General features: G+C 38.9%; 1 protein-coding gene across 1 annotated transcript in view; it reads right to left on the bottom strand.

The window, feature by feature from the left end:
* Positions 1-25,024, bottom strand: part of PAPD4 (PAP associated domain containing 4) — a 48,366-nt gene extending 23,342 nt beyond the window's left edge. Inside the window, exons 1-10 of the mRNA XM_014965057.1 lie at positions 24,905-25,024; positions 23,279-23,470; positions 22,623-22,739; positions 20,160-20,409; positions 18,962-19,076; positions 18,774-18,865; positions 17,440-17,506; positions 9,967-10,036; positions 5,807-5,883; positions 1,782-1,910 (exon numbers count right to left, since the gene is read on the bottom strand). Coding sequence (XP_014820543.1) covers positions 1,782-1,910; positions 5,807-5,883; positions 9,967-10,036; positions 17,440-17,506; positions 18,774-18,865; positions 18,962-19,076; positions 20,160-20,409; positions 22,623-22,739; positions 23,279-23,433 — 1,072 coding nt within the window. The 5' untranslated portion in view covers positions 23,434-23,470; positions 24,905-25,024. The remainder of the gene's footprint in view (positions 1-1,781; positions 1,911-5,806; positions 5,884-9,966; positions 10,037-17,439; positions 17,507-18,773; positions 18,866-18,961; positions 19,077-20,159; positions 20,410-22,622; positions 22,740-23,278; positions 23,471-24,904) is intronic.
* Between the last annotated feature and the right edge of the window lie 867 nt (positions 25,025-25,891).

Genomic DNA, 25,891 nt, shown 5'->3' with positions numbered 1-25,891 from the left:
TTTCCCCCCCCCCCCCCCCCCCCGATTTGTACTACGAATCTACACTGAATTACTTAGTCACCTATAGTACGGTTTCAGAGCTGTGACAACAGATGTTCTTTCCACCGAAACAAAAAAATCTATGGCATTCCATCACAGTATATGTAGAGAAAAAAAACATATTCACTGGATAGAGTAGCTTGTGCCCTACTGTCCTCATGATTGGTACATTAACAACAAACACACAGTATGGGCATCAAAGAATTCAGAATTATTCCAGCCAACTGGATTGCAAATACACAAAACACCCTCCTAGGTCCTATACTACAGATACCGTTCAGCTGAAAGAAAAGCCACTTGAGTCAACTATCATAAAAAGCTTTCCACCCTAGTACACAGTGGGTGTAGCATGATCTTGAAACTAATAAATAGTTGGCTATCCAGTCTACAGCAAATATCAACATTCCAGGCCAAACAAGCTGTCAGAGGAGCTACACGTTGTTTCGACCTGATTAAAAAATAATAATAACAATAACAAATATTAAAACCTACACAAACTGACAAAGACAGAAAGTCTAAAATGAGAGCCTGCACAATTTGTCCACAGATAGGATCATAAAATGTTAAGAACCAGTTGTCATTAAAATAACATGAATAATCAGCACATTGTAAAAAAAAAACAAAACAAAACACAAAAGTGTAGAATGAGAATAAGCAGCAAAATACAGTCTATAGTGAACTGACAGGAATTAAGAAAATACTTCTGGAGGCATGTTACTCCTTAAGACGAACACTTCAGGGGTTCCTTGCCTTCCTGTCATATCTCCCAATAAAAACCCAAGAAACTCATACTAAGCTAAATGATTTGTTAAATTACAATCCCTATGTCTTAAGCAAGAATTGCAAACCACACAAATCACAAACGTGGACTTCCTCTAACGAAAGAAAGAAATAGCAGGGAGCGAGGGGAATAAGCTCATTTCAATCTTTTCCTTGAAAAGATTTCTGGATTGCATGGGATTCTTGAATTCTCAACAGGAATTCTCAACAGGGATCCTTAGTTTCTGAGGTAAAGCTTTCTGGCTCCATACAGATGTTTAATGTTTCAATATACTTAAGTCACAAGAAAAGGTACTGCCACTGGCCATCAAATATCCTGCTTTCTAATGGTCTTTGACATCTTTCACCTTACAGAAGACTTTAATCAGTAGAAAAATCTAACCACATGGTAGTGCATTCTTGCATACACATGTAGCCCATGTTCAGTCCGTCGTGCCCCAGTAGACAGCAAAAAGACCCACAGCATTTGTTGTCCCTTTGAATTTTCTTGGAAGTTCCCAAACTAAAAAAAAAACCCCAACAAAACAACCACATACAAAAAAAAACCAAAACACTAAAAAAACACCAAACCAAAACCCACTGAAATTGTTGTTTAGGCTTTTACCTTTGTTAAAAGGCAGATTTCTGTTAAATAGAGCTTGAGTTTATTTTCCCTTTGTTGAAAGGCAGACTTTTGTTAACTACTGCTTGAGTTTATTTTATAGTTACACTGTGTCCTGCAGGTATGTTGATATTTTTTTATTTTTTATTTTTACCTTTTTAAAGCTGGTAACTCTGCCTCCAGAGAAGAGGTCCACTTGTTATAGAAAAATGCAGCACTAAGGAAACAGAGTACACACACTTCATTTTCAGATTTTTCTGTGTGGAAGATGACTCCTGCTGATGTTTAATTTTATTAAAGAGGAAAACTACACAAACATGAACTCAGATGGGACAGTTTCAACACATTAAAAAATACTTACTCTGTAAATAGTGCAAAACCATCAATACAAGACTATAGCTGCTTAAAGTACCACGACTGGCATCATTTATATCACGAAAACTTGCCCACTTCTTAATCACAAGTACTAATGGACGAACTCGATTCTCAACTGCAAATAAAATAAATACATCTCAAAAAAAGCACATTTAACTAGGCAGCAATCAATCAAAATTTGTTCCTACTTGATCAATTTGATACTCTTAGAATTTAAGATTACCTTTTGCAACCATTTTGTAGAAATTATTTAGTTATTCTACAACTACTATCCATCTTACAAAAATCAGAAAAAAATATTTACATTTAAAAACAGCCTTTTGAGTAGTAAGATCCACAGACACATTACAAGGGGTATGCCAGCTAACTTGCAGATAAGAAAAACTGAATGCATCAGTCAACGTAGCAGTGTCATATCCTATTTCTCTCCAGTTCATTGTACAAATTTTTCCCTGAATTAACTTGCTGCCAGGTCAGACCACATCTAATTTTTTAGTTATTATTTATTTAGGCTATATAAACTTTGAGGGCAGGGAAAGGAATTCTCCTGGTTGGAGGACATACAGATCATTCTTAAGTTTTCCTCAGGATCCATTAAAACAGTAACACCTGCATACAAACATTAATTTTTAAATTCGCCTTGTCCTCAATAGCTTTTTATGTAGATAAGATGTTAGATACAGTAACTCGTTAAATCAAGACATATGTTTTTCATGAAGAAAGATACGAATGCAGTCATATTCCAGGTATGATATTCTGTATTTCTGGGAATATAGATCGCCTTCTAATTAGGGTAGTCGTGTGTTGTAGGGAGCTGTCACTCACCACCACCTCCTAGGGACCTTGCAGCATACTTAATTTATTATGTGCAGATATGTGGAAGCAGATTATCAGCTCAGTCACATGCCTTATGATGGCTTTACAATGCCTTGTATGTTGTGGAGTATCTTTTCTAACCTGACAACATTGTGCAAAGTTTTACATTCTGCACATCAGGACAGGAGTATAACAATACGTCATCAATTCATCCAGGACAACAGACATCCTACAACAGCACAAGTTGGGGTGCTCTCTGTTATTCTGAAAATGCTATCAAGCGTGTGATTTTCTCACAACTTGGTCACAGTGGTTCACCACACATGCCCCTGTAAGTGGCCCTTTTTTTTTTTTCCTCAGCAGGAACAATCTAGATCTAGAAGACCTCTTAGAAACAACAAAGCTCTTTACCACCAGTCACCTTATTCCCAGTGGCTGAACTAAAAAGATATGGCTATTAGTACACTAACTGTGAGATGCAGAAGAATTATTTTACAGACATCATATGAACATGCATTAACTGAAATAGGATTTTTCCAAGAATGAAAATGCAAATAGGCTTAAATTCCCAACAGGACTCTTTTGTGTGTGTGTGTCACAGTGGAAAAGATCTCTTTTTAGTTGACCTTACTCTGAAGTGAGGTTTTCTGTCTGCTAGTGCCTGTAACTAGTATATATAACAAAGTTAGCATGCAACATGGCCAGTAAACTTTTCTTGATACTCTTTCATCAATGAACAAGCTACCTGCTCAAGAAAATGCAGTTATATCATTTGCTCAAAGGTCCACCTTCAACTAATTGAAAAATATCTACCTGGGTTGTATAGGGAAGAGTGTAGCCAGCAGGTCAAGGGAAGTCATTCTCCCCCTCTACTCTGCACTGGTGAGGCCACAACTGGAGTACTGTGTCCAGTTCTGGGCTCCCCAGTTCAAGAGGGACAGGGAACTACTGGAAAGAGTCCAGCGTAGGGCTACAAAGATGATTCAGGGATTGGAGCATCTCCCTTATGAGGAGAGACTGAGAGAGCTGGGACTCTTTAGTCTGGAGAAGAGAAGGCTGAGGGGAGACCTTATCAATGCCTACAAGTATCTCAAGGGAGGGTTGAAGGAGGAGGGAGCCAGACTCTTTTCAGTGGTTCCCACCGAGAGGACGAGGGGCAACGGGCACAAGTTGGAACATAAGAGGTTCCACTCAAATATGAGGAGAAACTTCTTCACGGTGAGGGTGACGGAACCCTGGAACAGGCTGCCCAGGGAGGTTGTGGAGTCCCCTTCTTTGGAGATTTTCAAAACCCGCCTGGATGCAGTCCTGAGTAACATGCTCTAGCTCTGGGCAATCCTGCTTCAGCAGGGGAGTTGGACTAGATGATCTCTGTGGTCCCTTCCAACTCTAGAAATTCAGTGAAATTCAGTGAAATTGCTGATTTAATTGCAGACATGCCTCCTTAGGCAAACAACTGACAACACAACAGCACAGACTGCACTTTCTAGTTCTGCTTAATCTACCTACATTTTCCTGGATATTCTGCTTCTCTTTGCCATATCATCTTTGATGTTTTCTACAGCACCTATGCAGCAACATAGAAGGACTGATTTCCAAAAAGACACAAGGCCATCCACAGAAATATTTATGATTTTTCTTTTGTAATCATGCTCATGTATAATAATAAGTTCTTAGGTCGCCTAAGCATCTGCTTTGTTCTAATGGAAAATGAGACCTCCTCGTAAGAAGTAATTAGATCTTTTTTCTCCCATGCAGGCTGACGCCCTTCAGCCACAAATTTAACTGAGCAGGCTAATATTTTTAATGCTATCCATCCATTGATATGACTTCTAAAAGACTTCTAGAAGACACTGTCCGATAAAAGTTTACATTTACTTTTGTTTACCTTATGCCACCTGAGTGTTTTCTGGTCCAAAGATGACAAGACAGACTATGCTTGATACAGTTTGCCTATTTAATAAGGTTTAGACAATCAGGAGACATCATTTGCAATCACAAGTCTCTTAGCTACTAACTCACTCCTTAACCTCAAGAAAGTAACAATATTTATCCTTCATCAGGAGATTAAAAAAAAATAATCAATTTTTCTGGCCTTACATAAGTGGGCACCAAGGCAGAAGGGAAGAAAAGGTGGGACACTAGGACCCTTCCTACTACTTTGTTCACATCTGGACTCTTGTCTGCCCAACAGTGATTTGCTGAGAGGAATAAGGGAAATCTGTGGCAGTAGGTAGGAATGCCTATATCAACATCAGGCTTGGTGAAGTGACCCCATTTCCCTAACCTTTCTAACCTTGGAAGGAAATCCTTCTCCAGGCATATGCCTTCCCGGAAATATGAAGAAACTGACCAACTGATCCAGAACAAGTTGTAGAATCTCCTAGTAACATGAATATGGAACACTGAATTTTTACTAGTATCTTGGTCAGAGTTGTTCAACTAGTAAGAGTAACTTCTACTGATAACTTCCTCTGCTAAGTATAAAGGAATCCCTGTGTGCAGGAACTGAAAAAGGTGGCAAAGGAAGAACAACAAATGGCCTTTAAGAATTAGCCTGAGGTCCACTCTTTATTTATTTATCTGCCAAATGATATTGTGATGCTATGTAAGAAAACCTTAGTTTAGCATTAAGACTGTTGTTCTTATTACTTCCCCTTCAGAAGTCTGTTTCACAATCTCTCCCTAAAATGCAAACTCCTGAGAATACAAAATCCAGCTTTGTTTTGGGGTTAGTATAAAAACTTAAGAAGTATTTTGGATCTTCCAAGGAAAGACTCTGTAATACCATACAGATACAGCAGCTATCAGCCACACATCCCTATCAGTGGCTGTAAGGAAATAAAATGAACTGGAGATTATACCACTAGATACCCACTAGTATAATGATCTTGTTATCTGCAGAATACTGCAGCAGCCCTTGTAGCAGATATGTGGACCTTAATATGAAGAATCTTTCTTTATCTTCTGAATATAACAATATTCAATTAAAAACATACCTAGCCAATATATGTCAGTTTTCTCCATATACATGGAGTAACAGAAGCTATCTTAAAGCTATCTAATGCAGCTTATTAGGTCATTAAATACATAGAAATCCAATATATTCAACTGAATTTTAATAGCCTATTAATACCAAAATACAAATTTAAAACCCAAAGTTTATAGAAATAAGAAAATACATAAAAAACTTACTGTATGCATAGGTTCTCAGAAGGAATGTATTCCTTATTCCTACAACATTGTTTACATTCAAGTCAAACTCCACACGGCTATTGGGGAGGACAAAAAAAAAAAGAATCAAGCATCATGGTATTCACTTTCAGAATATTTATTACCTAATTAATGACAGAGATAATGCTCTAGAAACTTACTTCAGAGTTTTGGTGCTGTGATGTCTACTCTTGTTTTGTTTATAGTACTCAAACTGCTTATAGACTTGAATTCCATTGTTATAAAAATGTAATTGTTGTTTTACATAGAGAGCACATGTAGATCCAAATTTATACCTTAGGACAACTTAATATATCAAATATGTTTTGGATTTTTAATGAATCTTTCTCCCAACCAGATATGCACTATGTGATTAACTATGGATAACATCTGATGCCAGAGAAGATTCTCTGAGATACCAATTTAGGAAATCATGCCAATGAGCTGAATTCCAAGAGATCAAAAAGTAAGAATCTTTTTTCTGTAATGATGGTCAGAGATAACTGGGAAGCACTTTGAAATGAAACCTGTTTATTAGTAAACACTGCGTGTTTTGTGATAAAACAGTTTTTAGCTGTTTCATGCTGTTAACAGCAAGTAAGAACAAGGCAAACAACCACTATCTGCTTTATTTATATCACACACCACCCCAAAGTTTGAATTCCATACTGCATTCCATAGACCTCAACTACTTACAGTACTCAAGAAAGAATATTAAATTCACAGTAAATAAGCTATAGCAACACTATAATTTGCAACAAGAAGAGGCCATTATTGACAACGAAGTTGCTATCTGCAATGTACAGCTATTTCCATTTTATATATCCAAGCCTCATTCACATAGCATTTGTTTGTCTGAATAGTCCTTTGGATTTTCTTGAATTATTGCAAGGATAACAAAGACCTGGAATTTATTAAACTGGCTAAAACACATTAATTTGGTTCCTACAGAAGATTTTTGACATCAATAATTACATTAGAACATTCCTTGGACCAGAAGCGTTACATAATTTTAAACCTGAATTAGTATCAAGCATGACTTTTTAGGTGTTTTAAAAGCATAGGACATAATAGTACAGGAAATAAACAAACTTGAGCTACTGCTTTACAGTTGTAAAAATAATCATAAACATCAGTAAGAATATTAGATGTATGTGCCAATATAGTAAAGAAATATGCCAGGCTGCATGTGTAATTCCAATTAACCCCAATTGACAAGATTACTATTTACTAGATGCTGATTAAGCAACTTCTGTTGCAGTTATTTTGTACTTTAATAGGCATATTTAATAGATGTTGCAATTATGGCAAGTGATAAAGGTTTGGGAACTGTTTGGACTCAAGTTCTACCAAAATCACTGAAGGAGAGGAAAAGAGCCAACTGAACATCAAATGTTGTGTAACAGGAAGCTTTTGCATTCTCTGTAGTACAGAAATCTTGCTAATCAATCAAAGGCTTGTCTGGTAGCTCTGCTGGCTCAATGCTGGCTCTCAGCATTGGAATTACTTCCTGGGAAGGACTACAGAAAAAAAGATAAGTTTTTAAGTGCAGTGGATCTTTGCTTACTATTATAGGGCTAAAAAAAACCTTTAAGATGAAAAGGGAGACACAGACTGAATGATTTCTTATTCACCAAATCACAAGTAAATGGGAAATGGCAATCTCCAGGTACATATGGACCATTGGCAACACATTAGAATTCAGATGCACAGATACCTTATAGCGGCCTTTCAGTACTTAAAGGGAGGCCTAAAGGAAAGATGAGGACAAAGTCTGTAACAGGGCCTGTTGTGATAGGACAAGGGGTGATGGTTTTAAACTGAAAGAGTATGGATTCAGACTAGATATAAGGAAGGATTTTTTTTACAAAGAGAGCGGTAAAACACTGAACAGGTTGCCCAGCGTGGTGGTAGATGCTCCATCCCTGGAAATATTCGTGGTGAAGTTGGATAGGGCTCTGAGGAACCTGATCTAGTTGAAGATCATTGCAGGGGGACTGGAGTAAGATGACCTTTAGAGGTCCCTTCCAACCCAAACTATTCTATGATTCTGTTCTATACTGCTCATTGAATTCTACCATCTTATCTCAGCAGCCAGGCATCAAGAAAACTGGCTTTCACTGGAAGCTTGTCATGTTTAGTTTCTGATTTTGGCTAAAACAAGCTTAGTGCCTTCTGTACAAAATATTCAACCCATTTTTCAAGATCTCTGTGAAAAAATGAATGAGTGTGTACCTATGTATATTCATGAACCTACAAAAGACAAAGGCAGATAAGAGACTGGGAAGAGACAGATGCTTAAATAAAAAGATAAAACATAGGTGGAGGTGACAGTTTACATAAGAGAAAAAATAACTGGGGAGAAAAAAACCCCAAACAAAACAAAACCCCAACCCAAAGCCATGTCATTCTCCTCCCTCTCGCCTCTTTCAAAAAAACAGCACAGGAAACCAGATGGTTAACAGTACTGGGTTTTTAAGGATGAAAAATGTAATGGGCAGCTTCTACTCTAAGAAGATTATACTTTGATCTACCAGGAAATAAATAATGCTTTAAATCCTGTGTGTAAGGTATATAAATATCATGACTGTTAATTTTTTTTCTTTTTTTTTTCTGCAATTGACCAAAGTATGGACAATTAATGCCTACAAAAAGACTTTAATCTGACATAATCACTCCCAAATTTAAGGTTTCTTCTTAAAGTTTATTTTCTGATTTTAAATTGGAAAAAAATATTCTTGCTATAACTCCATGATTTATTCAGTACTTGTACCAGGAATTTATCATTTAGTGTATCGATAAAGACTAGCATTGTTATATGAAGCTAAGCCATTTAACCCAAATTTTAGCTTTACAATACTTGCAGAAAGCATGGAAGAAACAACCTTCTGTACTGCTAGGGGAGAATGTCATTAGATAAAAATCATTCCAATTTTTAAAAGATAAGCAAGTATACAGAAGTACATATGAGATTATGTGAAAATGAAAAATAAAAGTATAAGGCAAAAAGCCTAACAAGTGTTACATAATCTCGATGCAAGAAAAGCTTAAATGGATTATATTATTAGTTCAAATGGAAAACATGACAGATTCAGTTTTATCACAGCAGGGTTTCTGCCCTGATAAAGGTATATTGTGTCAAAAGCACAATGTGATATGCTTTTATGAAGAGAGGCCAGAGGAGTGGGCTTGTTTGTTTTTAAAAGAGACAGGGTTGCAAAATTTTAGAGTTGTATAGGCAGGATAGAGCTGTATAGGCAGGATAAGATAGAGTTGTATAGGCAGATAAGACAGTTACAAGAGAACTGTTCAAAGTACTATTTACAAGAAGTAGTCAAGCTACGTTATTCCATGAAGGTGATACATATAAGTCTTCGAAAATCTAAGCCCATAAACATACGAAGATTATAACAATACTAAGACCCCCAAACAATTTGAGTGCTTTGCAGTTTTTATCTCTATCAGATACTTTTATCACACACAATAAGAAGTACATTGTTCTCTGTCCTACAACATCCCTCTTGATTATTCATTTTCACATCTTCACAATGAAGATACAATGAATACAGTAACATACAACACGTCCACTTCTCTCCAATTACTTCCCCTTCTAAAAAAAAAAGTCATATAATTAGTACCTAACACTGAATAGAACATGTAATACTACTTTGTTAAACAATGAATACCTCCCTAAAAGACAACAGAGTATTCTATTCTAAAATAAAGACTTTTTTTTTAATCAAGAATACAACTTCATCACAAGAATCCCAAGTTTTGTTTAGTGTTGTTTCTGTAATATAAATGCTGTGAATTAGTCCTTAAGTAGCTCAACAGTTAAGTTTGCACAGCAAGCAAAATTATCTTTCATGACAGTTTTCATCCCACTGTTGTTTTTCTGTCCATTTACCAACTGGAGTCCACTATGTACAAATAACCCATAGAAATACATGACGTACTGCTACTAATTCATGTCCCAGAAACTAAACAGCATCTCAGCAACAACAGGAAGTAAGCTGACTGCCACTGGATGCTAGCTGTACAAATCTGCAACACAAATAAACGAAGTATGAATTCAGCAGGACTACTCATATGGACATTTCCTACGTCAGAGCCTAAAAAATGATGTTGAATGGAATACTTGCCTGACTTTATCCCTGAACTTCACTATTGGCACTTTTGCGCGTATCAGCTGAGGTCGCTCAATGTAGCTTGCTGAAAGGGAGAAACACATGCAATTAAGTTTCACGTAAGGTGCTGATCCTAAAGTAAGATCCTAAAGTGAAGCCATAGTTAACTGATTTATAGTAAATAGTAGCTTATTAAATTTAGGAAACAAAAAAATCTCAGAAGGGTTGTGCTAAACTAAGTAACCTTTAGCAACTGCAGCAAAATATACAATCTAGGAAAGTGTGTGGAAAAAATGGAGTAAACATTAGAGAAAAATATAAGTGGAAGATTTTTCTGTGGGAAGTCTATTCTAGAAATTTGAACATAAGGAATGCAGTTCTACAATGCTTTCACTGAGCCGTACTTGTAATAGAAATTCTGAGTGGTTACTATTAAGGTTCAAAAAGAAGGGAGCAAAAACATACATATCCAGGATGGGCAGACACTTGAGCCCAGCACTACATTGTAGCAGCATGACCAGCTGCATACATTTTAATCATGTGAGTTTGCTTAGACTTGAAACTATGCATTTTACTGATCAAAAATATTAACATAACTGTGTCTTCGCTAGGCAATGGTTATGCTTAAAACTTCCTCTAGAAACTGTTTATATGACTGATGAAGTACACAGCAAGAAATATATTTCCTATTGAATCGTTACTGAAAACAGCTTTCCATCAAAGATGGGATTAGCTTTATTTGCTTTTGCTTTAACAGTGATAGGACATGCAATAAATATACAATCACAGGAGTGCACCTCAGATGATTATCCACCTATTGCAGACACACAAGCTCAATGCCAGACCATCCAAACCCAAGCAGAGCTTATTAGCTCTGCCAGACTCATGCAGTCCCACCAAATGCACCTTGGCAGTCAGCACCCCAAAACAGTTGTCAGTCATATTATCTGCGATTTCCCTATTCTTGACGCTGTCTCAGGCTATATTTAGTAGTTGCCCATAATCCTGAATGAGAAACATGCCCAAGAAAGTAAAGGAAAAGACAAAGAAAAGCAGAACCTGTAGGTTACATTATATGAATTTGGGGAAAAGTACAATTTTAGTAATATCTTCTGTTGCAAAATCTAGTACCTTGAATTTGACCATATGTGACATCATACATTTTCTCCATGCTTCTATAAATTAACCTCAAATTAGCATAAATATGTATGACAAAGCTAGATGTAATACAGACTAAAAGGAACCTTAAATAAAAGCTGATCTTCACTTTCTTGGAAAAAAAAAAAAGGAAGTATTTCTATCAGTCCGGATAGCAACCTCAATTAAGCTGTGTTATTTCCATTGCATTTAGATGACAACTTCAGGTTTGGCAAAACCCTACCGTGCAATATTCAATTAAAACACATTTTACTTTTTTTTTTGAGACTTTCTGAAAGTGTTTTATGGATACGTACGTTTAGACAGATTCGATCTAAGGTAATCCTTTATATGGGTTTGAATGCATTGTATGATCCTATGCAATATATAAAGACTGGGGCTCAAAAAAAGAGATAACCTTATTAATATATTAATTTTAAAGGAAGACTACTCAAATCCACATTAACTGAATGTAAATCTAGTACAACTTACACAAGTGTCTCCTCTTTCTAGTTGCACCTGCAGATGCATCCAACCATCCCCCCTCCAACATCCCAGAACATTCTTAAAGTGAAGCTATAGAGCATTTAAGAGCTCTCTGCCTCCTTTCTTTCCACTACCAAATTTAAGACAAAGATGCCCAATGTATTAGCATGTGGTAGACAATGGTGAGTATCTATCTGCATGCCATAGCAATTAACTTTCCTCATTATGACCTTTCTCAAGTGTCCTTTAGAAGTCAGCTGAACTCATCCTAGTGGCAATCCACTTCCAAACACATCCTTGTCTGCAGATGCCTCCCCATACTTGATGGATGCTTGTGCCAAATTCATTGGCAAAGAAAAAAAAAAATAAAAATCTTAAAACATAATTCCAATCTGTTTCTCAGTGTGAAAGAAAGCAAAGAGGATGTCAGAAGGCAGTAACTTGTTGCTGGTACCCTCTGTCTTGGCTCACATGGATGACACTGTTAGCAGAACCTCTGTTGTACATTAGATAATCATACTTACAAGGGAATAAACAGTCACATACATGCAATGTGGAATTCTGAAATACACACACATTGACTAAGTGCCTTAGGAAACTGACTTCCTGACCTTGAAGCTACGATCAGAGGGTCTACACCAAAACACACGTAAAGAATTCTACATAGCTGCTCCACAGTTTATAGCATGTTTGTGAGGTCACAAATCCCACTTCAGCTGTAGTGAAAAAGAATATAACCACTTCAAAGAAGAATAAGCACAGTTTCATAACTAACTCATTAATGCAGAATTTCAGATTAAACATCTTAAGTCTCTATTTTCTGTTACTGAATAACAGACTAGGCAAATGTACAAAAATATTAATCTGAAACATGGTACATGCCAAAAATATCTTTGGCATCCTGTAGACGTAGCCTGCTCTCCTTGATACAGTTATACTATAGAAAGAGACACTGGACGACACAAAAGCCTGAATCCAGGGTCATGGAGAATATAGGAGGGTACAACCCAGCACAGGATTAACTAATTGTTGATGTTTGGAATTCACTCACCCACCTGCATTGTACTTCAAGGTCATTCATTTGAATTCCTTTGCTTGTGCTAGCTGTAGGTTCCCCACTAGAAAACTGCTAGGTAGATTCCTCTTTGATATCTGAGTCTCAACACCACTGCATCACTTTGTATAACTAAGAAAAAATGAGCTCTTTGTCATTTATTCAGATAGTAAACACCAGACAATTCAGTTCTGCTAAGTTGTTTTTCAAATGAATGTTACCTAGACAGATCTCAAGACAGTGATCAGTTTGATGTTTACTCTCAGTGGTTTGGATTATACTCTCTTCCATATGTTGTTAACAGTTACCACCCCAAATTCATGTTTCACATTTCTAAAAGACATTTGCTTGAGTGTACAGTTCTGGGAATGTTAGCTGATACTGTAAAAAAATAGCTATGTGCAGGTATCTGAACAAATAAGTCAAAAACTTACTCTGCTAGCCTCTGAAACAGAAGCTGTATCACTGCTATCCTTACATCTCTCCACTCTAGGAGAAATACAATACACACCTTTAAGACTAATATGTCCCACAAAAACAGTGAATAAATATGAGAAGCTTTTCCCTACTTTACTTTGTGACTAGACTTTTCAAAGAAAGAATACACCTTCATTTCAGTCAATATTGCAGATGCAGAATGACAACACAGAAAAGCCTCTGCTCTAAGACTTTAAATCTGATGGGCTCAAATTCCTTGCTCACACTTGTTACCTTCTGTAAGCCTGAACTTGAAGTAAGCTGGAGCTTAGGTAAAATTTGAATCCACTTCCCAAACCTCCTAGAATTAAACGCTAATCTAACAATCACAGGTAACTGTATATAAAGGACAAAAGGGATGGCACTTAAAAGTTTTGAAGATGATTTACCTACAAGATAGATAAATCTGCACTTAGAATGATTCCTAATTTATCAATCAATCATGGAATTAAGATGAAATAAGCAAGAGAATCACACTCTTCTTTTAGCCCTTATTTTGGAATGTACAGGAACACCCCAGAGTAGAAGAACAAAGAAGAAGATGTTAGGAGAGGCACAGCCAGAAAACAGTCCTCTCAAGTTTCTGAATTGAAATGATCTGGAAACAGTTTTTAAAAAGCACTACAGCATCATCCATACCACGAATCTCCTCCTTATTTCTTTTTGTCCTTAAAACCCTTCCACGAAATCAGCCCAAGAACTTTGTTTTAAATAACATCTTATCTCTCCTCTTCTTTCTCTTACATACTTAGCACATCCTTCATTAGCTTTCATGTCTTTCATGTTTGGTCAAACTATGTTTATTTCCGTTCTCTTGTGTGAAGCGAGGAGTAAGTTTAATGACAGCTCTCACACTTGTTGAGAACATGCTGCAGTCTTTCTTCTACAGAAGAGAAAGAAGAAGGAATACTTAACCAGCATTGTCAAAGAGGGATTACCTTAAGATTACAGGATGGCATCATACGTATTAACTGGACAGCACAAAACTTAAAAATAACGATCAGAAGAAGGTTCATATCTATTAGGTTGTTAAAATGCACATGCAATAAAATGCAGAATACTTTTGAAAAGAAATGGCAGTTCTTAAAGAAGCATGGTACAGACGAATTTTACACTTGCTTGAACACAGTGGCAGCACACACGCACTGCTAACCCTTTAAAAGCTGCAAATCTAGAATTCTGGCTCAAGTTGAAGTAATGTCTCAAAAGAATTACAATTTCTGTAGGCTTTTTCTTTAAATGAATGTACCTTTAGATCCCATCCTTGATGATTAAGCAGAAACTGACTTCTGAAAACAGCAGAAGCTAGGAAGTCACTTTTTAAAAAACATAGTTCTATTAAAAAAGAACTTAGCAACCAACCTAGAGCTGACAATGAACAACCATTTCTAAGCACGTAAATCAGACTCCACAAACCCACAGGAATGCCAACAGGACACCACTGAAGTGCATACTGCTAAGAGCATTTCCACAAAGGTGAAAAAAAAGCATACGAACCTATTAGCTTCTGAAGTCTAGCCTGGGGAAACTCCCCCCCTGTTCCCATCCAAAACCAACCCACAAGCTGCTTTGGAATTATGGATGATAGCCATTATACTTGCCCAAATGAGCTTTATTCAAAATATTAAACAAGGGCACCCCCCTTATTTCAGAAGTACTGAACCTGAGCATAGTTGATCTACAGTTTGTAAATGAACTAAATCCAAATGGAAGATCCATACAGTAAAAAGCCTTTTCATTTTGAACATTTCAAGCAACTTTTGCATGTCAATTCTGTCCATAGAACATCTATACACAGGCACAAGGACAGACGTCTATGTATAGGAATTCATGCCCACAGTGATGATAATGGTATGAAGAAATGATCTCAGAGGTTGACATACCACAACTAAGAGAGTCTGACAGGAGAGGTAATACCAGCAGAGATCTGTCCTACCTCACCTTCCAAAGAATATTTTGATTAAATGAAGCTGACCAAAGGCACTTGCAAGATAACACAGAATTAGGGAAGCATCAAAAACAAGCATTGGCATAAATAAAAACCTTCTGGGATTGCTCCCCATGACCATCACGTCTTTCCGATATTCGTATTCCTGGGCAAAAAAACTTAAGTGTGTTTTAGTGTCTTCTGTTGTGTCACAGAACACAACCTCTTGAAAAAAGAAGACGAGGATACTTTATTTAGATGTTCTCCTTCTGATCCCTGAAAACACAACCATTTTATCACTGTGCTTTCAGAAAGCACTGGAACAACTTGCATCCTAGCCAACACAGACCAAGTTCTGGACTCTTCATGCAAACATCAATATACAGTAGCAATAAGCCATTAAGTACCAGATGCCTATTCTGCAGTAGATTTATCAAGTCTCTCGTCAATTGAGCTGTTGAAATCTGGGTATGCACACTAGCCAATGAAGAAATTTTGTAGGCTGCATTAAAATTTATGGTGTGTTCCTTTTACCATTGCAGGATTGTTCAGAACAGCAAAATAAAGGGTAGCATCATAGAATGTATCACAACTCTGAGAAGCAAGGGGACACAGTCATTGTTATCAATACATGACAGGGTCTTTTATAATTCAAAAGATGGTACAGAAGTGTCTTTGAAAAGAGGACTATCACATTTAGGTCAAGAGCTGCCCACTTGAATTCTTCATCTGAAGAGAGACTAAACAACAGCTTATAAGAACTATGAATTGATCTGTTTCTCCTATATGTGCTCGTACTGTCAACATTTAATATTTTCTTCACAAGCCATCTAAGTTAATTATTTCAGTGGTATCAAGCCCACTCCCACCCCCCAACCAAGAAATTCTACACAGTCTTCTATGAGTGACATTGTTTCCCACAGCACTCTCCTGGAGAAACTGGCTGCTCACAACTTGGATGGGTATATGCTTTTCTGGGAAAAAAAACTGGCTGGGTGGTCGGTCCCAAATAGTAGGGGTGAATGGAATTAAATATAGTTGGTGGCCAGTAACAAGTGGTGTTCCCCAGAGTTCAGTACTGGGTCCTGTTCTCTTTAATATCTTTATCAATGATCTGGAAGAGGGGATCGAGTGCACCCTCAGTAAGTTTGCAGACAACACCAAGTTGGGTGGGAGTGTTGATCTGCTTGAGGGTAGGAAGGCTCTACAGAGGGACCCAGACAGGCTGGCTGGCTGGGCCAAGGCCAATGGGATGAGGTTCAACAAGGCCAAGTGCCGGGTCCTGCACTTGGGTCACAAACAACCCCATGCAGCACTACAGGCTGGGGGAAGAGTGGCTGGAAAGCTCCCTGAAGGAAAAGGACCTGGGGTGTTGGTTGATAGCTTGCTGAATACAAGACAGCAGTATGCCCAGGTGACTGAGAAGGCCAACAGCATCGTGACCTGTACCAGACATAGTGTAGCCAGCAGGAGTAGGAAAGTGATTGTCTCCCTGTACTTGGCACTGGTGAGGCTGTACCTCGAATACTGTGTTCAGTTTTGGGTCCCTCACTACAAGAAAGACATTGAGGTGCTGGGGTGCACCCAAAGAAGAACCATGAAGCTGCTGAGGGGTCCTATATGGAGCAGCTGAGTGAGCCGAGGTTGTTCACCCTGGAGAAAAGGAGGCTGAGGGGAGACCTTACCACTCTCTACAACTACCTGAAGGGAGGTTGTAATGACATGGGTGTTGGTCTCTTCTCTGGAGTAACAAGGGACAGGACAAGAGAAAAGAGCCTCAAGTTGCGCCAGAGAAGGTTTAGATTGGGTATAAGGAAATAATTCTTCACTGAAAGTGTTGTCAAACATTGGAACAGGCTGCCCAGGGGAATGGTTGACTCACCATCCCTGAAGGCATTTAAAAGACGTAGATGTGGTGCTGAGGGACCTGGTTCAGTGGTAACTTGGCAGTGCTAGGTTAACGGTTGGATTAAAGGTCTCCTACAAACATAACAATTCTATGATTCTCTGAACTTATTTTCCAAATTCTTAAGAGTATTTTCCCCAGGAAGCCACTGCAATCTAAAAGAGCAGTAAGAGTTCACTTAACAGAGGTTTCCCAGACAGCAATCTACTTGCGGCGCCCCACCGCCTCCACTCCCAATTGCGGTTTACAATTCTAAAGTCATTTTAGATGCTACCCCTTCTTGAAGCCCACTAGTTTGCAAGACAACTGTTATGTTTTTCTAATTACTATCCATGAGCACAAAGATAAGTAACATTACTAAATATTTATAGCTGTTCTCCAAACAATACTGTGATTAGAAGCTAGACAAGATACAACTACACAGATTAGTTACAACTGTGCATTGATACTTCTTCCAGAATTGCCAATAATCTTACCACCTCACTGTAGGCAGGAACTTACAAAGTTTAGTACTGAAGAGTTTTTGGATTAAGCTGAGTATATGTCTTGCTTCAGTCTTCTGATTTACCTGAAATAGAATATTAAAATTAAAGAAAAAAGTTGGTATCTCTCATTTAAATGTTCCAAGTAAGTATGCTTTACTTTTTAATAAAATTAATGCGCAGAATAAGACACGAACAATGCATTCCAGAGCCTACATATACCTTTAGTACAGCAAAAGCCAGACAGAACAATTCATATTCAATACGCAAAATAACTATCTGACATTCATAAATCATAGAACTTGATGAAAACCTAGCCCCACTTATACAGAAATGTCTTTTCCTTTTCAATGATGCTTCAATTCTTCCAAAATTATGCTCTATTTAGAATTTGTTACATCTTTTCTCTCAACCCAAATTCTACTCAGAAACATTTTCTCTCACCATTTGATATTTTACATATCAAATTCCTTCCCTCTAACCTGTTCTGGTGCTTGGGGTTATTTCTCCCTAGGTGCAGGACCCTACACTTCATGTTGAACTTCATTAGGTTCCTCACTGCCCAAGTCTCCAGCCTGTCTAGGCCTTGCTGAATGATTGGTGTCAGCCACTTCTCCCAGTTTTGTGTAATCAGAAAACTCACTGAGGGTAGATTCTGTCCCTTCATCTGTGTCATTGATGAATATGTTGAACAGACCAGACCCAGTACTGACCCCTGGGGAAAACCAGTAGTTACAGGCCTCCAACTGTACACTGCACCACTGATCACAACCCTCTGAGCTCTGCCACTCAGCCAGTTCTCAATCCACCTCGCTGTCCTCTCATCTAACCCACAATTCCAAAGCTTACCTATGAGGATGTTATGGGAGACGGTGTCGAAAGCCTTGCTGAAGTCGAGGCAGACAACATCCACTGTTGTCCCCTTATCTACCCAGCCTGTCATGCCATTGTAGAAGGCTATCAGATTGGTCAAGCATGACTTTCCCCTAGTAAATCTATCCTGACTACTCCCAATAACCTTCTTTTTCTCTACAAGCTTAGAGATGACATCCAGAATGAGTTGTTCCATCCCCTTTCCAGGGATGGAGGTAAGGCTGACTGGCTTGATATTTCCTGGGTCCTCCTTCATGCCTTTTTTGAAGTCTGGAGTGACATTGGCTTTCCTCCAGTCCTATGGTACCTCTCCTGTTATCCATGACCTTTCAAAGATGATGAAGAGTGGCTTTGAAATACCATCTACCAGATCGCTCAGCACTTGTGGGTGCATCCCATCAGGGCCATTCCAGCCTTATGAAAGCCCATACATTTGGAAAACAGACTTTGTTTTAACTATGTATGTTGTAAATTACTTACTGGTTCTTCTTTAACCACCAGGCACAAGTCACCATCACTGGTACGAGTAGCAAACCCATTCAGTGAGGACCCAACCAAAAAGAGTCGGCTCTCTACAACAGAAGAATCGCAGAATACAAACTGATGTGATATATCATACTTTAAGGGGAAGGAAGAACCGTGATTAAGTAACCAAATTCAAAACATACGTGGAAAAATTCGCTGAATTTCTCTCTGGAGTTCTGTTCTGCAGAGCTCTTTTCTGTTTAAATCACAGGTCTGTTGCTGACATGCTTGAAACAAATCCAAAACCTGCTGACTTAACTTGACAGACACATGCAAAAAGTAATGACACAGAGAAGTGAACATTCTTTTCTGCCAGAGATGCAATTACATGAAACACAGAAGACTATATTAAAACAAAACAAAAACCATCAAAATCCAGCATCACTTCACATGACCTATTTCACTGTCTAGAGTTTACCATACTTGAATTCATGTTGAACATCTCCCCAGAAGAAATTTCTACAAAGTTTTTAAATTTAAATTTGTTCAATCCGTTATAAAATGCCTATCCACAGAAAAAAATTTTTGCCTCATCAGTATCTTCAGCCTTCAGGGAATAAGCAATGAAAGACTAGAAATACCTTCTGCTGTCTTTAATGTCAACAGATTGCCTACCAGTAACAGGGAGAAAAATAAATATTAAGACTCATTTAAGGTAGCTTCCTTCTTTTATCCCACACAAACTACTAAAGAAGTAGTCAGATCTTTGGTGGAAGGAGGTATTAACTGTCTCTTTCACAACACTGTTACATTCTATAATCAACAGGCATATTTATACTACAAAAAAAATATCTTCTGTCATGTTGGTGCAAATAAAGTATGAAGACCAATTAGCCACTTTGGGTTTTTTTAACTAAAAATTAACAAAAAACACACTTCCAACTCCACTGTCTACCTAAAGATGACATCCTCTTCTATATTCCATAACAGCTGCGGCGCTAACTTTTATCTCCATCTGAAGAACGGCACTGGACACCTTTACAGGCCCAATACTGTATTTATTCAGAATTGGCTTCTCTCACAGTACTCGGGTGTTTTTTTTTTTTCCATCAAGATTCTCCCTGACCCCCAGTCATGTGACAAATGGGCCATCCCTCCAGTTTCTACTTCCTGGAGCAGACATGTAGGTTTCCTGACATTAGTATGGAAACCAAACAACACAAGCAAACATGACCCCTGCCCCCAAAAATGCTCCAACCCAAACACACACAAGGAGGCTCTATGGGACATTGGTGGCAGCTACGCTTTACTGATATTCCTTGCAGAAATTTTTGTGGTGTCTCACAGCACCATTGGACCCTGCCTACCTTTAAGGCAGATGTCAAGATTCAAAGCTGTTACCTTATCTTTGGCCACAGGGAGGGTGGTTTCTATGGAGTCTAGAAACAAACTATCATGCAATGGAGGGATACGTCCAGTTAAATCTGGTTCCTGATGTGCACGGAGCAGCGGTGAACGAACTGATCCTGGGAAGGAGTATCTACGTTCTTCTGGTAAAGGCACTGCTTGGTTAACTACAGTTGTTTCGGGATGATATGAAGGAAACCGCTGCCGTTTGGCATCATGTGGAACACTTTGTTCCCTTAGTCTCCTGAAAATAAAAAAATAAATCAAAAAGAAAAAAAAAGAAAATTAGGAGACAGTCATTCCTCTAGTTTGCAAGGTCCAACCTACGATTAAAAGACAGTTGCTACAAAGTACAAATACCAATGCCATATTATGTGACTATTTCACTACAAGCAAATATACTACAGAACAAAAGGCATGCCTATCGTAGACAGTAGGTGAAATAAACCTGAAATGGGAAAAGAGAATATATAACTGCAAAAGCACAGCTACCCTTGAAATGAATTGATGCAACTGTTTTACAAGAGCGTATTAACCTGTTGAAACCTAAATGGGAAGTTCAGTTAAGCAGGACAGCTTGGAAAGCTGGTTGTACCATTTTGGTGACAATATGCTTTTTTAAAAAAAAACCCACAAACATACAGACTATGTAAGGGTACTTTTCGTTAAAATCAAGGTAAGTGAAGCAACAAGTTTTGTGAGTTCTGAATACCCAGTGACAAATGAAATAAAATTGGTAGTGGGGTCGTGAGAAAAAGAAAGCCCTTCCAAATGTAGCACTTCTCTCTGTCTTAGATTGTACAGACAGTAAACCAAAAATCTGGGCAAAAAAGAAACACTATTCGTTTGACAAATTGAACTAATGATTTTATTAAGCTACATAGGTCATAAACCTAATGTCTCACTTTCGAACTCTGGTCTGTATCTCCTCATTAGGCACCTGCCACAGGAATTCAAACATACTTGAAGAGATACAGTGCTTACAGACAGCCCCATGGCATCTGAACTTTTCATTAAGAAAAAACTGTACTGAAAGCTGACCAGTAGTTCTACAGTGTGGTTCATCCACAGTAAAGAACAAGAGAGGGCATTTATGTTTTCTTTATACATCAAGTACTGCATAAAATTAACCAGTTTGAGGGTAATCACACTTTTTTTTTAATTAAAAAGCATGAAACCAGATGTTCATATGTATCAATTCATTAACTATTAATAAAACTACAGTAGTTTCCTGTAGTTAGAAAAGTTGGCATCAAAGTAGTTTGGGGACCTGGACAGATAGCATTATTAATAATAAAAACTTAACTGAAGAGACCTCAAGTCATCTTTTCAGTTTTCAAGCCCGAGAGAAGTTCTGATAACATTACCTATCTGCAATCTTAAAGGAACTCGTAATGTTATATCAAAACATAATGCTCTTTCAGCCTATTTTGACTGAGAAGAACTTGCACAAACTCATGTTCAGCAAAAATACCTTAAGAAGACTTAACTCAAGATCTAAGGATTAACTAGTTGACTGCAAACCACTAACATAGCAAAGCTTTCCATAAATGAGACTGGCCAAGAGAAAAACATGCATGCAGCAGCATGAAACCAGGAACTTCTTTAGTTCATGTGATAGTTATATATCCAACTATAACTTAATACCATGCATTTAATTGTACTTATTTTTCTCGTTAAATCTGGAAGAGAAATAGCAAACAGGAAAGAGTTTGAAGACAGAATATGTAAAGCTTGCTCCCTATCAGCTGATCCACAGAATAATTACAAACACACATGAACTATTTCTGAACTGATAAGAAGTAATTTTTTTGTAGAATGTTAAAATCAAACCATATGTTCATCTGAAAATCCTTTCTGTTGCAACTAAAGTAACTAAGAAAGTTATGTAAATTCAAGTAAGTTTAGTTTTTTGAAAAGTAGAAAAACTTTGTTTCCATAAAATTCCTCTTAAAAAAAAAGAACTTATGTATGCTTGAATTTAACACTTTGTATTTGAAGTAAAGTATCACATAATTAAGAAAATCAGGAGAAACATCTAGTATGTCACCAGAAAAATATCACAATTACCATAAAACATTGAGGGCGCAGTCTTGCTCTTAATTTGGCAATTTAACAGGAACAGAACACTCAATTTATTGACACAAACCCTGTTACAGTCAAACACACACAGACAGAATCCATTAAAATAAAACATGTATATCACATTTCTGTAAGGTTACAGCTGTTGGAAGAGAAAAACTACACGTACTAAGTCACTTATGAGTACTAAAATTCTCAAAAGAAGGTACATGAATACTTTAAAAAGCCATGGCATGGCCTGTTTTATTACAAAACATTTTGTTCAGTGTTCTTGCAATTTCTAACAAAAAAGTTGCAAAAGAAATTGGTATTAGACAAACTTCACCATTGGTACATTACAACCAGAATTACTCAAAACACACACAAGGAACTTACTTTTTTCCTCGGAATAATGTGGAGGCATCAGATGTACGTACTGGACTGCCATTTCCATAAGTCATTGGCTGCAGTGTAACAGCTGGAACAGTTGCAAGGTTCCCACTCAAAAGAGCCCTGGAAAGATTGCAGTTCATAACTGTTACTCATATGATAACTAAGATGCTTTTTATGGATTAGTAGTTTTTCTTAAGTGAATATGAAAACAGCCAAGTGCTGTCATTTTTTCTCAGGAGCAATTAATCTGTCCTTTCTATCCCAAATGAAGAGATATTTCAGCATATAACTTATTTTTCCTTAAAAAATAGATGGTGGTCATTCTTCACAGCACACAGGTAAGAAGACCTGTTGTGTTTTAACCCCAGCTGGCAAGTACAACCATGCAGCTGCTCGCTCAGCCCCCTCCCCTTCCGCTCCCCCCTCACCCCCAAGAAGGGTGGGGAGAAAGAGCCAAAAAAACCCAAAACTTGCAGATTACCAGGAGAAATGATACAGCTCTGCTTCACACAATATCTTCCTATTTTTTTTTTAAGTTTAATGGAGTTTAATGTTAACAACAGCAGAAAACATCTCCCATAAACAGAAATACTTCTTTCAAAAGACCGTTAATTCTCTTTTTCAAGCCAATCCCCACTATCAAAGCTTACTGTACTTACGCTGCATTCTGAAAATTAAACTGAGTATCAATACTTTGCTGGTGAGAAAGAAAAGCAGGTGGCATATTTAGAGGAAGCTTATTGAAGAAATTACTCTGTTGCTGATGTTTTGGAGGGAAGGGTGGACGACCCAAGTTGGAGGAATTTGGGAACATGCTCCTTCCTACTTGAGGTGAACATGTATCCTTTTACCTATATTAAAAAAAAAAACAAAAAACCCACCAACAAAAAACAAAATTAGGCAACAAGAAGTATTAGTTACCTTTTCACCTCTTGATTTAAAAATTCAAACAACCTAGAACATATTTCCAGAAATTGCTTTAAAGAATTATGATTGTGGGCTAGTTTTATCTCCTTTCAGGACAAGTCACTAAACAATAACACTATATGCTCTTAAGTTTCAGAACTATTATTTACTTTATGTTTAAAGATGAATTTTTATATGCTCCCCTCAAGTTTAACTTCAGAAAAATGACATGACACAAGACATAAGAGTTTTCATTGTTTCAAAACATAGGTTTGCTATCTCTTAAATTTTAAATTGATTCTGGCACAACTGACTGCTGTTTGATCTTGTATAATTATATGCTTTACACATTAGCAGAACTGTTGGATAAAAAAGCAGATCTTTACTTCTATGATACGTTAAACTGTGTATTGCATCCACTTTGCGAATCATCAGTATTTTACCTTAATCTCAATTTACATGTTGAAAACAATAGAAGTTCAGACTTTAAATTGGAAAAACTGTACCAGAAGATTTTTAAAACTAGCTATCAGTACTGTAGATATCTCTTAGCTGCAGTGAAAACCTGACACGTGGGGGAAATAATATGTATTAATGAAAGGTATTTTGGGGATGTTTACTTTCAATTCTACTGAAGAAACAAAACGGAATCATTTGACAAGAAAGTCACCTGACATTTACATTTAATCTGAACTGTATTCATGTGCAGTCTAAACTTTTCCATTTCTAGTGCGGGTAGGCAATGTAGCTGTTAACACAGCTCCACCACCTCAAGCAGCCCGGGCTCTTAGCATCACACACGGCACACGTAAGCGTTTTATGGATATAATTAACCAGTGACAGCACCCCGCGTCAGAAGCCCAGACCGGAGCGGCAGAAGCAACGCACTCGCTTTAGTCTCCGGAGTCACAAACACCAGAAAGCGAAGCTGTAAATACCGGGGAGCAATGAAGGAGGCACCTTCCCAGAACCAAAACCGAGGAGCGGGGTAACGCTTCCGAGCCACGGGAGCTGTACCGGCATTTACCGTGACTTTCAGCGGAGATTACCTCAGCGGAAACTGCCAGGATCCCCAAAAAGTTTCATAATCGTTACAATCCGGGCACGTTTGTCCCAATGGGCCTTTTTTTTTTTTTTTTTTTTTTTTCCAAACCAGCCTGTATTCTGGGGAGCAGCACACCGTAAATGCCGGTACACCTCCCGCGGAGGCAAACCCAAGCCACCGGAGCCCCGCCAGCCCCCCACCTCAGCGCCCGGCGGCCCAGCGGCAGGCGGCCGGGACCACCCTTCACCCCGATTTCCCCCCTTAATCCCCCCTCCCCCCCGGCGCCTCTCCCCACAGCAAGAGGGGCACCCCCTCACGCCGCCGGTGGACTCACGCCAGGCGGGGCGGAGGCGGGCGGGACAGGCCCCCCGCGGGCGGCGCCGAGCAGCCCCTCGGGCCGGAAGCGCAGAGCGGCTCTTCCAGCTGGGAGCTGCCCTCTCACCCGGATGCAGAGGCGCCGGCAGGAAGTGACGGCTGCTCCGCGCCCGCCCCCTCCCTCCGCCTCCCCGCAGCCTGGCTGAGGGCTCTCCCCGGCGGGCTGCCGGCGGGCCGGCCTGGGGCGGGGGAGGCTGCCCGCCGAGGTGAGACACGTAGGGTTCGCGCCCCGCTGCTGCGTAGCTCTGTCGGGCTGGGGAGGAACCGGCCCGGCCCTGGCCCTGGCCCTGGGGCTGCCGCAGCATCGCGGCTGTGTGAAGGCGGACACCGAAAGCCCGGCCCCGCGGCCTATTTTTTTTTTCTGCCCCCAGCTGCCTGAGGAAGGTCTGACGGGCCTTTCTGTGCTGACGGTGGAATAAAAGGCAGAGGTTACAGCTCACAGGGCTCCGCTGACAGGTGGTTCTGGCTGAGCCTAAACGATAGAAATAATATCGCAGGTATCTTTATCACTAAAGTTACCAGTTAGAGTTGAACTACTGTTTAGGGCAACAAAGATGATTGAGGGATTAGAGCACTTCCCTTACGAAGAAAGGTTGAGAGAGCTGGGGTTCTTTAGCCTGGAGAAGAGAAGGCTGAGGGGAGACCTTATTAGGCTTAGAAGTATCTAAAGGGTTGTTTGAAGGAGGATGGAGCCGGACTCTTCAGTGGTTCCCAGTGACAGGACGAGGGGCAACGGGCACAAGCTGGAACATAGGAAGTTCCATTCAAATATGAGGAAAAACTTCTTTATGGTGAAGGTGACAGAGCCCTAGAACAGGCTGCCCAGGGAGGGTGTGGAGTCCCATTCTCTGGAGATCTTCAAGACCCACCTGGATGCAGTCCTGAGTAATATGCTCTCCTCCTTTAGCAGGGGAGTTGGACTAGATGATCTGTAGAGGTCCCTTCC

Source organism: Calidris pugnax, unplaced genomic scaffold, assembly GCF_001431845.1.
Source record: "Calidris pugnax isolate Ruff unplaced genomic scaffold, ASM143184v1 scaffold273, whole genome shotgun sequence".
In the NCBI taxonomy this organism is placed as follows: Eukaryota; Metazoa; Chordata; class Aves; order Charadriiformes; family Scolopacidae; genus Calidris; species Calidris pugnax.
This window is presented reverse-complemented; position numbering and strand designations above follow the sequence as displayed.